The sequence below is a fragment of the Astyanax mexicanus genome, chromosome 1, assembly GCF_023375975.1.
Source record: "Astyanax mexicanus isolate ESR-SI-001 chromosome 1, AstMex3_surface, whole genome shotgun sequence".
Lineage (NCBI taxonomy): Eukaryota > Metazoa > Chordata > Actinopteri > Characiformes > Acestrorhamphidae > Astyanax > Astyanax mexicanus.
The window spans coordinates 27,482,088-27,494,257 of NC_064408.1; the positions used below are offsets into that span (position 1 = coordinate 27,482,088).

Consider the following 12,170-nt stretch of genomic DNA (forward strand, 5'->3'; position numbering starts at 1 on the left):
AATCATGACATCCTGGATCACTGATATCTGGAGAAATCTGATGAAAATGCCGACCTTTTTATAAAATATATATATATATATAGATATCAGAACATCATATCGCAATTTGCAATATCGTGCAGCCCTAGCTAGTGTAAACATCAACACAGCCATGATGACCATCACCCAGACTCCAAGAAAGAGAAGGTGTCAGGTCCAACACTAGGCTGCCACAGAAGCAAGTCGTGATAGAGACCAACCAAATATAAACACAAGCAAAAGCAAATGAACAGAAAGGCCTTTAAAAGCGTACTGGAAGACACTGGAGACATTTACCTGTCAACTATCGTGGACTGTGAGCCGCTCATTGGGCTTCTGTGTCTTGGGTTTCTTCCGCTCTTATCCAACTAGCATTTTACCGAAGTAAAACACACTTGGGTCCGGAGAAAACTGAGATGTTTGATGGGAAGTACAATCCAGCCAGTGCGTGAGCGTACGTTTGGGGGAAACGTGGAAAGAAAAAGTATCCAGCTAGTTTGTCAGGCGTTCTTTGCTTTAGTAGTAGCAGTATGTCATTAGATGTTTCCCATTGAACACGGAGATAGAAACAAGTTGTGGGCATTCATTCAGTAGTCCTCACACTATGGAGAAGAAAGAGCAGCTGCCCAGCCTAGTCATGCAAACATGTGCCTGTTCGTGTCTGTTAGTCGCCTTAATAATGTTAAAGGCGTGCTGTAAATGTGGCGCATAGTTTGGTCTTGCTTTGCCGTTTCCCTTCAAGACGAGTGTGGCACCACTTTGGGTTAGCTGGCTAGCCTAGCAAGGCAAGCTAACCTAGCTCACAACTTCCAGGACAGAAACAGGACAGGGCAGACAGGCTTCTCCTAACCCTGGCTAACCACTGTAGCCTCTGAAGACACTACAAAAAACTAGACCTGGCAAAGTATTTTTCTGTCAAATTTGGGTCTCTTTCTGTCTGAATATATTCCTGAACGTTAGTAACTAGTGTTAACTAACGAACTATTTAACCTCACAGCCTTTCTAGCCGCGACCCTCCTCTAAACTGAGAATTCCCACACTGAGCCACAATGCCTATCTATCTGTGACTCCACTGGGTGAACTAATAACAACACGTTTGCTTTCTCGTGTTGAAGCCACTGCTTCGCGGCTGTGTCTGTGCAAAAATATACAGCTATGGCACTAATCTATCGCTCCACTTCGTTCTGAGTGAACTAGCTATACTCAAAACAATAATTTGGCGAATGTGTCGAATTTGTCAGGCCCCTCGCTCTCTCTCTTTCTCTGTCGCTTAAACGGCATGGGACTTCCCCCCTCTCTCAGAAAGAATGTGTTGAGCTAATTCTTCTCCTCTCTCCTTTGTAACCTAGCTGTTAAAACTGCAAAACTACCACAACAACTGCTTCAAAACATCCAGCAAATCGAAAGTTCCAGCTAACGTTACATTGTAAGTTTAATTTTTTCCACAGAATTCCCAAATTCCTCACTTTGCCTGTTTAACTAGTTATTTTTTCCACAGCAAGGAAAAAAAGAACTGGAACTGAGTGGAAAAAAAACTTTAGCTATGCTAGTTAGTTAACTAGTTAACTAACGTTACAACCCCCTGGATGTCAACTAGAGCTCGAGCTCTGCTCGGAACGACTTCGCTCCTGACTAACGGTCGCGTTAGCTAAAATAACGACATGTTTATTTAAAAAGCCCAAAACCCGTCCGACACATATCTGACCAAAAATACTCCGTCCCCCCTCTCTTTAGTAGGTTATCTATCTTCACGCGGCTGTAAACTCCCTCTGTAGTCATTTGGTCAGTTAGTTTGTTAGTTAGTTTAGCTGGTCAGGTCCTTCCCCTCCTTGTCTCCATGTTTTTCGAAATTCACTAGTTTTCCCCTCGCCTTCCTCTTCTTTTTCGCCCCAAAAAACACGCTGCTCGACAGTCCCGGCGGCTCAATACCCCACAGGAGACGTGTTCCGCGTACGCTGACACGAATGTCAAATTTCAGCAGGAGTCAAATAAAAAAGCGACGAGGAAAAACCTGTAAAATCCACATAATTCCTGACTTTCGGCAAAATTTACATCCACCGGATTCCTGCGCTCTGGAAGCAGTTCACTCCCTTTTGGGGTGTATCCTTCCGCAGTAGGCGCTATCGCCGCCCATGTACTGCGGCTGTTACTGGCCATTCACTCATATCTAGAGCTGGCAGACAGTCACTCACAGACAGACAGACAGACAGACCGTAGTAGTATACGCTACGTATAACTAAGTGTGAAGGAATGAATGTAACGTTATATTTCAATAGATTAATGCACGTTTTAGCCCACTTCTGTTTATTTCTTGTTTATTAACGTAAGTAGCGGTAACTAAACTGTAGTTTTGTAGTTTTAAATAAAGTTCCTACATTACTTAAACAATTATATAATATACAGCTCTGGAAAAAAAATAAGAGGCCACTTCAGTTTCTTTGATTTTGCTATTTATAGGTATATGTTTGAGTAAAATGAACATTGTTATTTTATTCATTTTAATAAAGTTTTAGGAATTCAGAAATCAATATTTGGTGTAATAACCCTGTTTTTTAAATTACAGTTTTTTATGCATCTTGGCATGTTCTCCTCCACCAGTCTTACACATTGTTTTTGGATAACTTCATGACACTACTGGTGCAAAAATTCAAGCAGTTCAGCTTGGTTTGGTGGCTTGTGATCATCCATCTTCCTCTTGATTATATTTCAGAGGTCTTAAATTAGGTAAAATCAAAGAAACTCTTTATTTTTAAGTGGTCTCTTATTTTTTTCAGAGCTGTATTTATGTGCAGACGTATATGATAATGACACTTTTATTGTATTGAATTTTTATGTATTTAAGGCACTGGCACCTCCTGCAAAAACTTTATTAGTGTTTTTGAAGAGACGTATACAGAGAACAATCACGCCATCTGGTGGTTCCCACTGAAAAAGACAATATAAGAACTCAACTCACCGACCACTCCACTTCTACTCACTGGCCACTCACTATTGCTGTCTGAACAAAACAAATGCTGACTTGATGCCTTGCTGTCCACACTGACTCACTTTAAATGCAGTGTAATAATGAAGGTCTCTGTGTCTAAATCAAACCAAAAAAAATGAAACACTATATTCTGATGATTTCAAGATATCAACTGCTTACTGCTCATACTACATATGAGTGCTTAGCTGTGTGATCATTAGCTATTATCATTTTCACCCAATAAAACATTGATTCAGACAAGACTGGTTTGCTTTCTGCCTCAGAATCCTGCCTAAGTAGGCAGCATTTCTTACATTTCAGACACAGACTATACAGTATATGCGCTCTAGAATATAGGTAACACTATATTATATCAGCCCCCCTCCACCTTATTCAGCACTGGTCAATCTCTAACCACAGGACTACTGTCGAACAGATATAATTTAGGTTCACCACCAAGCTAAGAGCACTGTGGTCAGAAAAAGCATCATATCAGCATTTTTTATGGCCTTTTCATAAGCAGTTATAGCAAAAATGTTCATAAAGCATCAACTAAACAGCAAGCAAAAAATAGAAATTACATCAGTGTATCACTGGACACTCTAAATCACTACATTTACAGTTAAAAAATGAAAAATTACTTTGATAGGCAACTTCTTGGCTGCTTTACAATCCCTTTCAAAACCAGCCACAGACAACATGACACAAAAAAATATAAAATGAAGCATGTAAAACAACTGGCAACATTGAGGGCTTAGGCTAAATCACAAGTATAATAATTCACAAGTCATTTTATCTTATAAACATCAGATTGTAGCAAATAATCCATTATTCAGTTATTAAAAAGTGTAAAGAAATGGATTTCAGTATTATGGCCATTGTGGAATTATGAATATGTGAAAGTAGATCGTTCAGTAGGCCTGACATTAATATTGTTTAACCAATGGTATAAGCCAATATTGATGAACTTTGTTTTTAACGGTATCAGCAAATCCAGAAAATGCACTCATAATAACATCAATTTTTGGAACGTAAGACATCTATGCTAGTGAGAAAGTCAATGCAAGTCACCCCTGTTTAACTATCTGACAATAATACTGGCTGAACTGGTGAATCTGAGTACAAACCATAATATACAAGGCCATAATATTTATTATACTATATTATATATAGTTAGGGCTAAGGGCTGGACAATGTGGCCAAAGTTCATATCACAATATATTTCTTAATTTTGGTCAAGTATGATATAATAATGATATCGACATGAACAACATAGAGGTCACAAAAAACACTGACAAGAATGCCTTACAAGAGATGAAAAGTACAAAAATTCAAATTGAGTTTTAAAATAATATTACTATTATTACAAAAAATGTATCCTTTTTTTACTGTCCAGCCCTAGCAACACAATTAGGCAATTATACCATACATTCAGTTACGACATTTATATTTACCCAATTAAATAAAAAAAACAATTCAATAGAATGTGTAAGAATGTATGTGTGTCTGCCGCACACAACTTTGTTCGCACACGAGTTTTTTTTTTTTTTTATCTTGTCCCTGTGCTTTTTTTTAGCTTCCGGACGACATAATGGTGTTAGTCTGGAGCCATGAACAAAGCACTGCTAACCTGATTCCACCTGTGAATAAAAGAAAATCTAAAATTTTAAATTGCATTGTCTATAAAAGTTTCATATCAGTTGGTAATTTTAACTCTAGTAATCGTGCTGCTGGTTTGTACTGTTGCAAGTTAATAAATAGACTTTTCCCACATCACCAGTACTCATCTCATAAAGTCTTTGAAGGACCTTAATTTCAAGTTATTACTTAAACAAAATGCAAAACAGTCTTCTAGTCCACATCTTTGGTCCATTACTTCACTTTCCTGCATGTCCATTAGTGTTTTCAAGCTTCCGTTGCTCCTGCCACCTCCTGTACTTGGTCCGAGTCTTTCGACAGGCGAAGCGTGCAATGTCCACCATAAAGAGGCAAGAGAGGCCATAAATGGCCACACCGCCCCACTTCATCACCATTTTAGGTTTGGGGGAGGTCAGCTCACAGTACAGCATGCGGCCGCCGATGCCCATGCGTACAGAGGCGAAGAGAGTGATGAAGAGGAGGTCGACAGCATCTCCGGTCAGGCTGTCGTAGCGTCCTGTCTGCTTGAGGAACCAGCGGGCCTGAAGGAGGGGGTTGGTGATCTCGCTGCCAAATAGCACAGCACATGTCTCAATGCCAGACTCACCCATGCCCAGTGCTGACACGATACCCAGAATGCTCAAAGTGTGGTGGGCCAGCATGACTGGACCCTCTGTACGGAAGTACACACACCAGATCATGTCGAAGAGAAAGTAGCCCAGGCTGAGCAACAGAGCAAACATCTGGAGAGGGGTGTTTTCTGACCCTGAAAAAAAAGGAAAGAAAACATTAGCATGAGGAATTTAATTTTACAGAATATTTGACCTGGCTGATCTACTAATCACTATTATTCAAAGTGTTTTAAATTATGTGTGGCAGCTTTAAATAAAATTAATATTTTGGTGAAAAATACAATTCACACAATTTCACCTATTACCCACCCCAAGACATGGATATCTGAAGTTTATTTCTTTTACAACTTGAGCTATAAGACTAATAAATGTGTATACATACAAGTATGATATATGTACATATCTTAATTCTAAAATTAATTTTATTGTGCTGTTTCTTCTGGATGCCTAAATTTCCCTTGTGGTCAAGGAAGTATGTCTGTCTGTCTTTCTGTCTACTAATACTGATATTAACCACTGGATTTACACACCCCTAGTTTTTAATTCCGCACCAAATCTTTGATTTAAATAGGTAACTGTGTCTATGTCTATGCAGTCTATGTAACTGTACCTATTACTATTACTATGCACATGTACCTATTTAGTTAGACAACTGTATGACACAATTATCTGTTTACACAAACAGAAACCACATAATCAAATCTCTTTAAGAAGAATTAACATCTTGATGTGCAACGACAGTTTTTATAACACAGATTACATGGGTGTAATCTTTCATTAGTTGTAAACAACATTAGGGTTGCAAAGTTAAGGACTCTAATCCTGAATCTTGAATTAAATCCAAACATTTGTCAAGTAATGATTTAAGCAAACAATCTGATTGATTGGTGGGATCCTCTGTTTGGTTGCATTTTTCCAATGTACACACTATAATAACCATCAATTTACAATACATACCATAGGATACATAACAATGTTATACCACTCCAACACCATTGTTGATTTTTTTTTGTTTTATAAAAAACAACCTCCAGATTCACATTACATCAACAAGTCATCAAAAATCGAGATGGTTTTTGCAAAAAAAAAAAAAAAAATATATATATATATATATATATATATATATATATATATATATATATATTGTTGCTATCTTTCCATTTCAGTATTTTTATATTAGTAGCACTCACCAGGGTGCGTAAATGGCCATGGTCCATCCACAAATCCGATGTAAGCAGTCACACAGACGATGAGGACCCCATGGATTAGGGTGACCAGCCGGCAATTCCACTCAAAGCCCCGCTTCCCATTAACGTAACACAGCAGTATGTAGAGGCAGAGCCAGCCAATCAGGCTGCAGCTCGTCTCCACTAAAAACAGCGTCATGGCTATATTAGGAGGCCAAAAAAACAACACGCACAGAACATAATCAGGGTTTGCAATCTCAAAAAATATGTCAATATATGCTCAATATGGGAGACTTCATATAGGCCCCTGAACACTAATTAACATTAAATTTGAAAGTTTAAGACCAGTTACAGAGAGCTGTTATAAAAAGCTTCAGGATACTGCAATCTATCAGGTTGCAACACAGTATTAACAGCACAGTATTAAGTGCATACTGCACTGATTAAATACTAGACCATTAAGTTATATATTTTATTAGTTAATAATTGAGTAATAATAGTAATAAAACACTGAACAAAAACACATTGTGTTGTATATTTAGCAGGTATATTTACATACTGTCCATTTACATAAGTTTACATATGTCAGTTTACCTACTCTAAAACATGACATAAAAATAACGCGAATCTCTTTGTTTAGCATGATGAGTTAGATCACTTTTCCTTTAATATCTAAATAGCTTCTTATCCAGTTCCACAAGCAAGGTAAGAGGGTTTTTTTTTTTACCGTAGAGGCCTATTGTTCTACACTAAGATTAAAAAATATCTCCTCAGAGCTAATAAGTTATAAGAATAGCCACAGGTTTTACCTTAGCTGTCACTCATAGCAAGTGCTAGGCTCCCACGTCCTGCTGCAGCAGATATCTCAGCATCCTTCTGCAGTGCTCTCAGACTGGACACCACTACCTGTCTCCAGTGCCCTTCAGTGGCTCTCTGCAGGTGGCCTCCCACATCAGACGAGAACACATCTTCATATTTTCCATGACAGCTCCAAATCACAACGCGCTTTTCCTCGCTCACTTCTCTGTGCCCTCCCAGAGTTCACAAGCTAGCTTGAGCCTCTTAAGAGATTAGCGTCTCAGTACTCCCTGTGCGCCCTGGCCCAGATCCAAACAAGATGGAGCCATTCAGTCAAAGGCCCAATGGCCTCACAGGTCAGGGGAGGAAACTAGTGTGAAATGCTTTGTCTGACAGCTTAAGATCACACCATCTTCTTGAGTGAGAGAAGGAAGTTAGATGGATGCTGAAAAGAAGCCAATAATAAAGACATTATTGTAAATTGTAAAACTCCCATGACATAAGTTAACTTCTAATTATAATATGATAAAACAGCTTTTTGCTTTTAAAATCATTGAACTAATCCTCGTATTTGTATTCTGCATCTCAGTTAACCTTTTAATAGGCCTTGGCCCATATAAGGGCCACAAATGTAGATGATACAAAACCCTTTTTCTCTGCAGTAACTTTTTTTGTATTATTCATTATATTTTTACAGTTTTACAGATTTACTTTTTTAAAATATTTTCTGTTACAATTCCAATTAGAATTTTCAGTAACGTTTCTTATGAAATAATAAATCATTTTATGTAATGCTTGAATTGAAATCCTCAAGATTTAGGCGAGTAATATCAGGCAGAATTGACAAAATTGACAAAATGCCTACTTGTTAAGGGGTTAAAGTTTACTAGAAATACAGTCTGACCATTAGGTGCAGCTGGGATTCGGACATATGGTCTTCTGTCTGTTAACAACTAAGCAGTTAAACAGTTGCACCACTGTAGAGCAATGACAACTTTGCTATTTTAATCTATTGCTCTTTTTATTGTCTTAGTTCTTTTTTTCTATGTATCCTTATGCTGCCTACAAGTCCTCAAATGTCTGTGATTTCTGGGGAAAGTTTGTAGTGGCATTTGTGTGCACAAAGGCAGCATTAGACACAAATACATGAGATTTTCCACTTCTTAAGTGTTAAAGGTGTTAAAATTTCTAATTACAGCAGCTCTACACAGTCCGGAGAGCAAAAGCTCACCCCTGAGCTAGCAAACATCATGAGATAGGGGGCCATAATGCTGCCTTCCACTTGAACTGTCAGAATTTCCAAGTGTGACATTTCAAAATAGATTTCCTACTTTCATTCTAAAATATAAAATCCCAGGTCAGGCATCAAACATGTCTTGGCTGATTGTTTGTATTCCTTTCATTCAAAAATAAGTCATCAGTTACTTTTTAATTTTGCGCTGATCAGAATTTTATACAGAGTATGATATATATGTAACTGTAACATGACTGTAACAATTACATCATGGTACACATTAATTTAGGCTAAAATCATACTCCAACCAAGACATATATCCTCCGCCACCTGGACCCATTAAAAGTGTGATTCATGGATAGGGGGAAGGAAGTATTTAAGCTGCAGCTTTAATCCATATCCATCTTAACTATAATCTGAGACACAGCAAGGTTATTGCCCCTTACAAGCATAGGCCACTTGTGGATATATATTTATTGCAACTGCAATATACTTAACAAATATTTTTAAATTATGAACAATTAATTAAGCCATAAGTAACGCTTATGCTTAGACTTATAATCTATACTATAGACTAAAACATCACCTGACACTCTAAAAGGTCTTTTTAAAAATATAATAAATTTAATCAGGTATGTTGGGAAAAGGGAAAGCTATAAATGAGCCAGGCAGAGCACTTCAGGGCCAGGTTTAAGAAACAATTGTCTGTACTAATTGACCCATATATATATTATTTTATCTTATTATTAAATTTGTTAAAATGTTTAGGCAGTTTGTATACTTAATGAACATTTTTTTTTCTCTGGCAGCACTAGAATAAACTAGAATGATAGAAATCTGAAATATTTTACTATATATATGGTCATTATCAGAATACTGTCACACCCAGTCAGCGTTCCGCTGTTCTGAGGTTAGCCTCTCCAGAATACTGATACTTATTCCAAAAGGGCATGGACAACTCATCCAGGAGGTCACAAATATACCCAGAACAACATTTAAAGAACTGCAGGTCTCACTTGCCTTAGTTAAGGTCAGTGTTAATGGTTAAATAATAAAAAAGAGATCACAAATGGTCTCAATGGGGGAGCTCCAAGGCAAAAAAAAACAAAAAACACTGCTGACTAAAAAGAACGCAACAGCCTGTCTCAGATTTGCTAAAGAAACATTTTGATGATCCCCAGGATTTTGGGTAAATATTCTTTGGGCTAATGTGACAAGAGTGGAACTTTTTGGATGGTGTGTCCCATTACATCTGGCATAAAACCAACATATAATTTCAGAAAATGAACATCAACGTAAAACGTGTGATGATCTGGGGCTACTTTGCTGCTTCAGGGCCTGAACAACTTGCTGTAATAGATGGAACCAGGAATTCTGCTGTTTACCAGACAGTACTGAGGGGGAATATCCAGCCATCTGCTGTAGACACTGTATAGACCATAGACTGTATATAGCTGGACAGAGCATCGTCTCTTAAAAGTGAAGCCACCACAGGTCGGGCGCCCCCTGCTGTTCGGCTGCAGAAAGCTGTGTAACTCCACCCATCCCCATAGGTTTCAATGGCAAAACAGACAACTTTCAATCACGTTTTTTTCTAATATACTGTAATTCTACCTCCATTATTTAAATGCAACAGCTAGTGTAACCTCTGCTTATATTGTCAAATTTTTATATCCCCACAGAATTCGGTTTTTAAAACTTTATTCGGCTCTATTCAAAAAAGGTGTGGTTATTGTAAAAGGGCTGGTTATGGGCGGGACCAATAACAGACCGTCAGCTCCGCTCCGCCCCGCTCTGCAGTCTGTGACCGCGAGGAAGCACTCAGGGGCGGGGTTATTCAAATGAGTAGGCGGTCTCTCCACAGCCTTTCTCCCTCCTCTGGTCTCTACTGCGCAGACTCTGGTCTCTGAATCGCCAAAATGGCGGAAGATTTTGGCTTCATTTTCATTGAATAAATGGGAACGGCGACACGGCGTCCATCTTTATATACAGTCTATGGTATAGACACATTAAATTGGTGTTAACATGCGTGTAACCTATACTGATTTCTACTGTATACTTCTACAAGTAAAACCCTGCACTGAGTTTTTTCTGTTGAGATTGTTAATCTGGGGGTTTGTGTGGATTGAGGGGATGTGTGTTAACTCTCACAGGCGGATTAAACTGTAAACATGTGTTTAAAGGTTTCAGGGGTGTAGAAAAGGCGAATGAACAGGTCTATACAGGAGGTAAAGTAAAAAACTAACGGTCCGACTGTTACCTGCTGTGTGTGTCCGCCCGCTTCGCTCTCAGCCTCTAATAACGGTTATTAACGGTTGTTAACGGTCAGTTCTTGTCTTCCGTTATCTTCCGTTTCAAACTCGCCGTTGCCAAGGACGCCATTGGAGAACACGAGCCAAAGCGCGAGACTCAGAGCACGAGCTAGAGCCCCCCCCCCCACCCCTGCTGCTGTGGCACAGTACTGCCCCTGCTGCTGATTAAAGCGCCTATATCAGGATTTGTTATATGATACAAGGACCTTTTTTACACATAGGTAAACGTGTTCTGATTTTTTTTAATGTAGCGCAAATAATAAAAGGCACAATATCAATATAACAATTTGTATCCGCAACATAGTTGTATTTTCATAGTTCATACAGCTCTGAAAAAAAAAGATGAGTTTCTTTGATTTTACCAAATTGAAAACCTCTGGAATATAATCAAGAACGATGGATGATCACAAGCCATTAAATCAAGCTGAACTGCTTGATTTTTTTGCACCAGGACCGGTACAGTGTTATCCAAAAGCAGTGTGTAAGACTGGTGGAGAAGAACATGCATGAAAATTGTGATTAAAAACCAGGATTATTCCAACAAATATTGATTTCTAAACTCTTAAAACTTTTTTGAATATGAACTTGTTTAAAAGCTCTGTATTTTTATTATTCCAGACATTTTTCATTATCTGCAAATAAGTTCTCTAAATGACAATATTTTTATTTGGAATTTTGGAGGAATGTTATCTGTAGTTTATAGAATAAAACAACAATGTTCATTTTACTCAAACATATACCTATAAATAGCAAAATCAGAGAAACTGATTCAGAAACTGAAGCGGTCTTTTAATATTTTCCCAGAGCTGTATTTCATACAAAGTTATACTCTAAATGGACACATTGTTACAAACATAGAGGAATGTTAACCTTCATTTTCTAAGGTACTTTTTGTACATTTTATACAGTTTTCTTTATTGTTGGAGGCTTTCTGGTTATATACCACCAACTTCTTATTTTTTTTTTTATGAAACTTTATTAAAACTTAAGTTTTGAATTAAAAACAATTTAGTCATTTTAATCATTTATTTATCATTTCCATAAAAATATGAAACTATTTAAATGTGTCCGAAGATTATGTGTCACCCTGAAGTAATCATTGACATCATTGACATGACAACCTTCATATTGTTTTATTTTAAAGGAACTAAAGACACAAAACATGGGAAACAAAACACAAAAATGGAAAAATAAACAGTGATTAAGTTAAGCAAATGCTATTTGTGTGTAGTCTTATTTGATAAAAGAGTTTTGAGGTAAAGTAGTCAGAGGCAGAGTAGTCTGATAAAGACCCAATAAATGTACTTTACATATATTATTTTCAATGGGAACATAAGTGCATTCAACATATATAATCAATAACATCCCATATAAATGTAAAAACTT

The 12,170-nt window shown here is 37.6% G+C and overlaps 2 protein-coding genes across 4 annotated transcripts in view; both read right to left on the reverse strand.

Annotated features, from left to right (window-relative positions):
- Positions 1 to 2,105, reverse strand: part of arhgef12b (Rho guanine nucleotide exchange factor (GEF) 12b) — a 92,691-nt gene extending 90,586 nt beyond the window's left edge. For 2 of the 3 annotated variants that reach the window (XM_049475624.1, XM_049475621.1), the window contains exon 1: positions 316 to 2,104. In XM_049475624.1, coding sequence (XP_049331581.1) covers positions 316 to 347 — 32 coding nt within the window. In that variant the 5' untranslated portion in view covers positions 348 to 2,104. Of the gene's footprint in view, positions 1 to 315 lie in introns of all 3 variants that reach the window. The other variant, XM_049475620.1, reaches the window with a different exon arrangement.
- Positions 2,106 to 2,869: 764 nt separating this feature from the next.
- On the reverse strand, positions 2,870 to 10,861 carry tlcd5b (TLC domain containing 5b). Its single transcript, XM_007245268.4, has 4 exons — positions 10,733 to 10,861; positions 7,250 to 7,683; positions 6,444 to 6,641; positions 2,870 to 5,387 (listed from the first exon to the last, which is right to left on the reverse strand). The coding sequence occupies exons 3-4, from the start codon at positions 6,637 to 6,639 to the stop codon at positions 4,861 to 4,863; spliced, it is 723 nt and encodes a 240-aa protein (XP_007245330.1). The 5' UTR covers positions 6,640 to 6,641; positions 7,250 to 7,683; positions 10,733 to 10,861; the 3' UTR covers positions 2,870 to 4,860.
- Between the last annotated feature and the right edge of the window lie 1,309 nt (positions 10,862 to 12,170).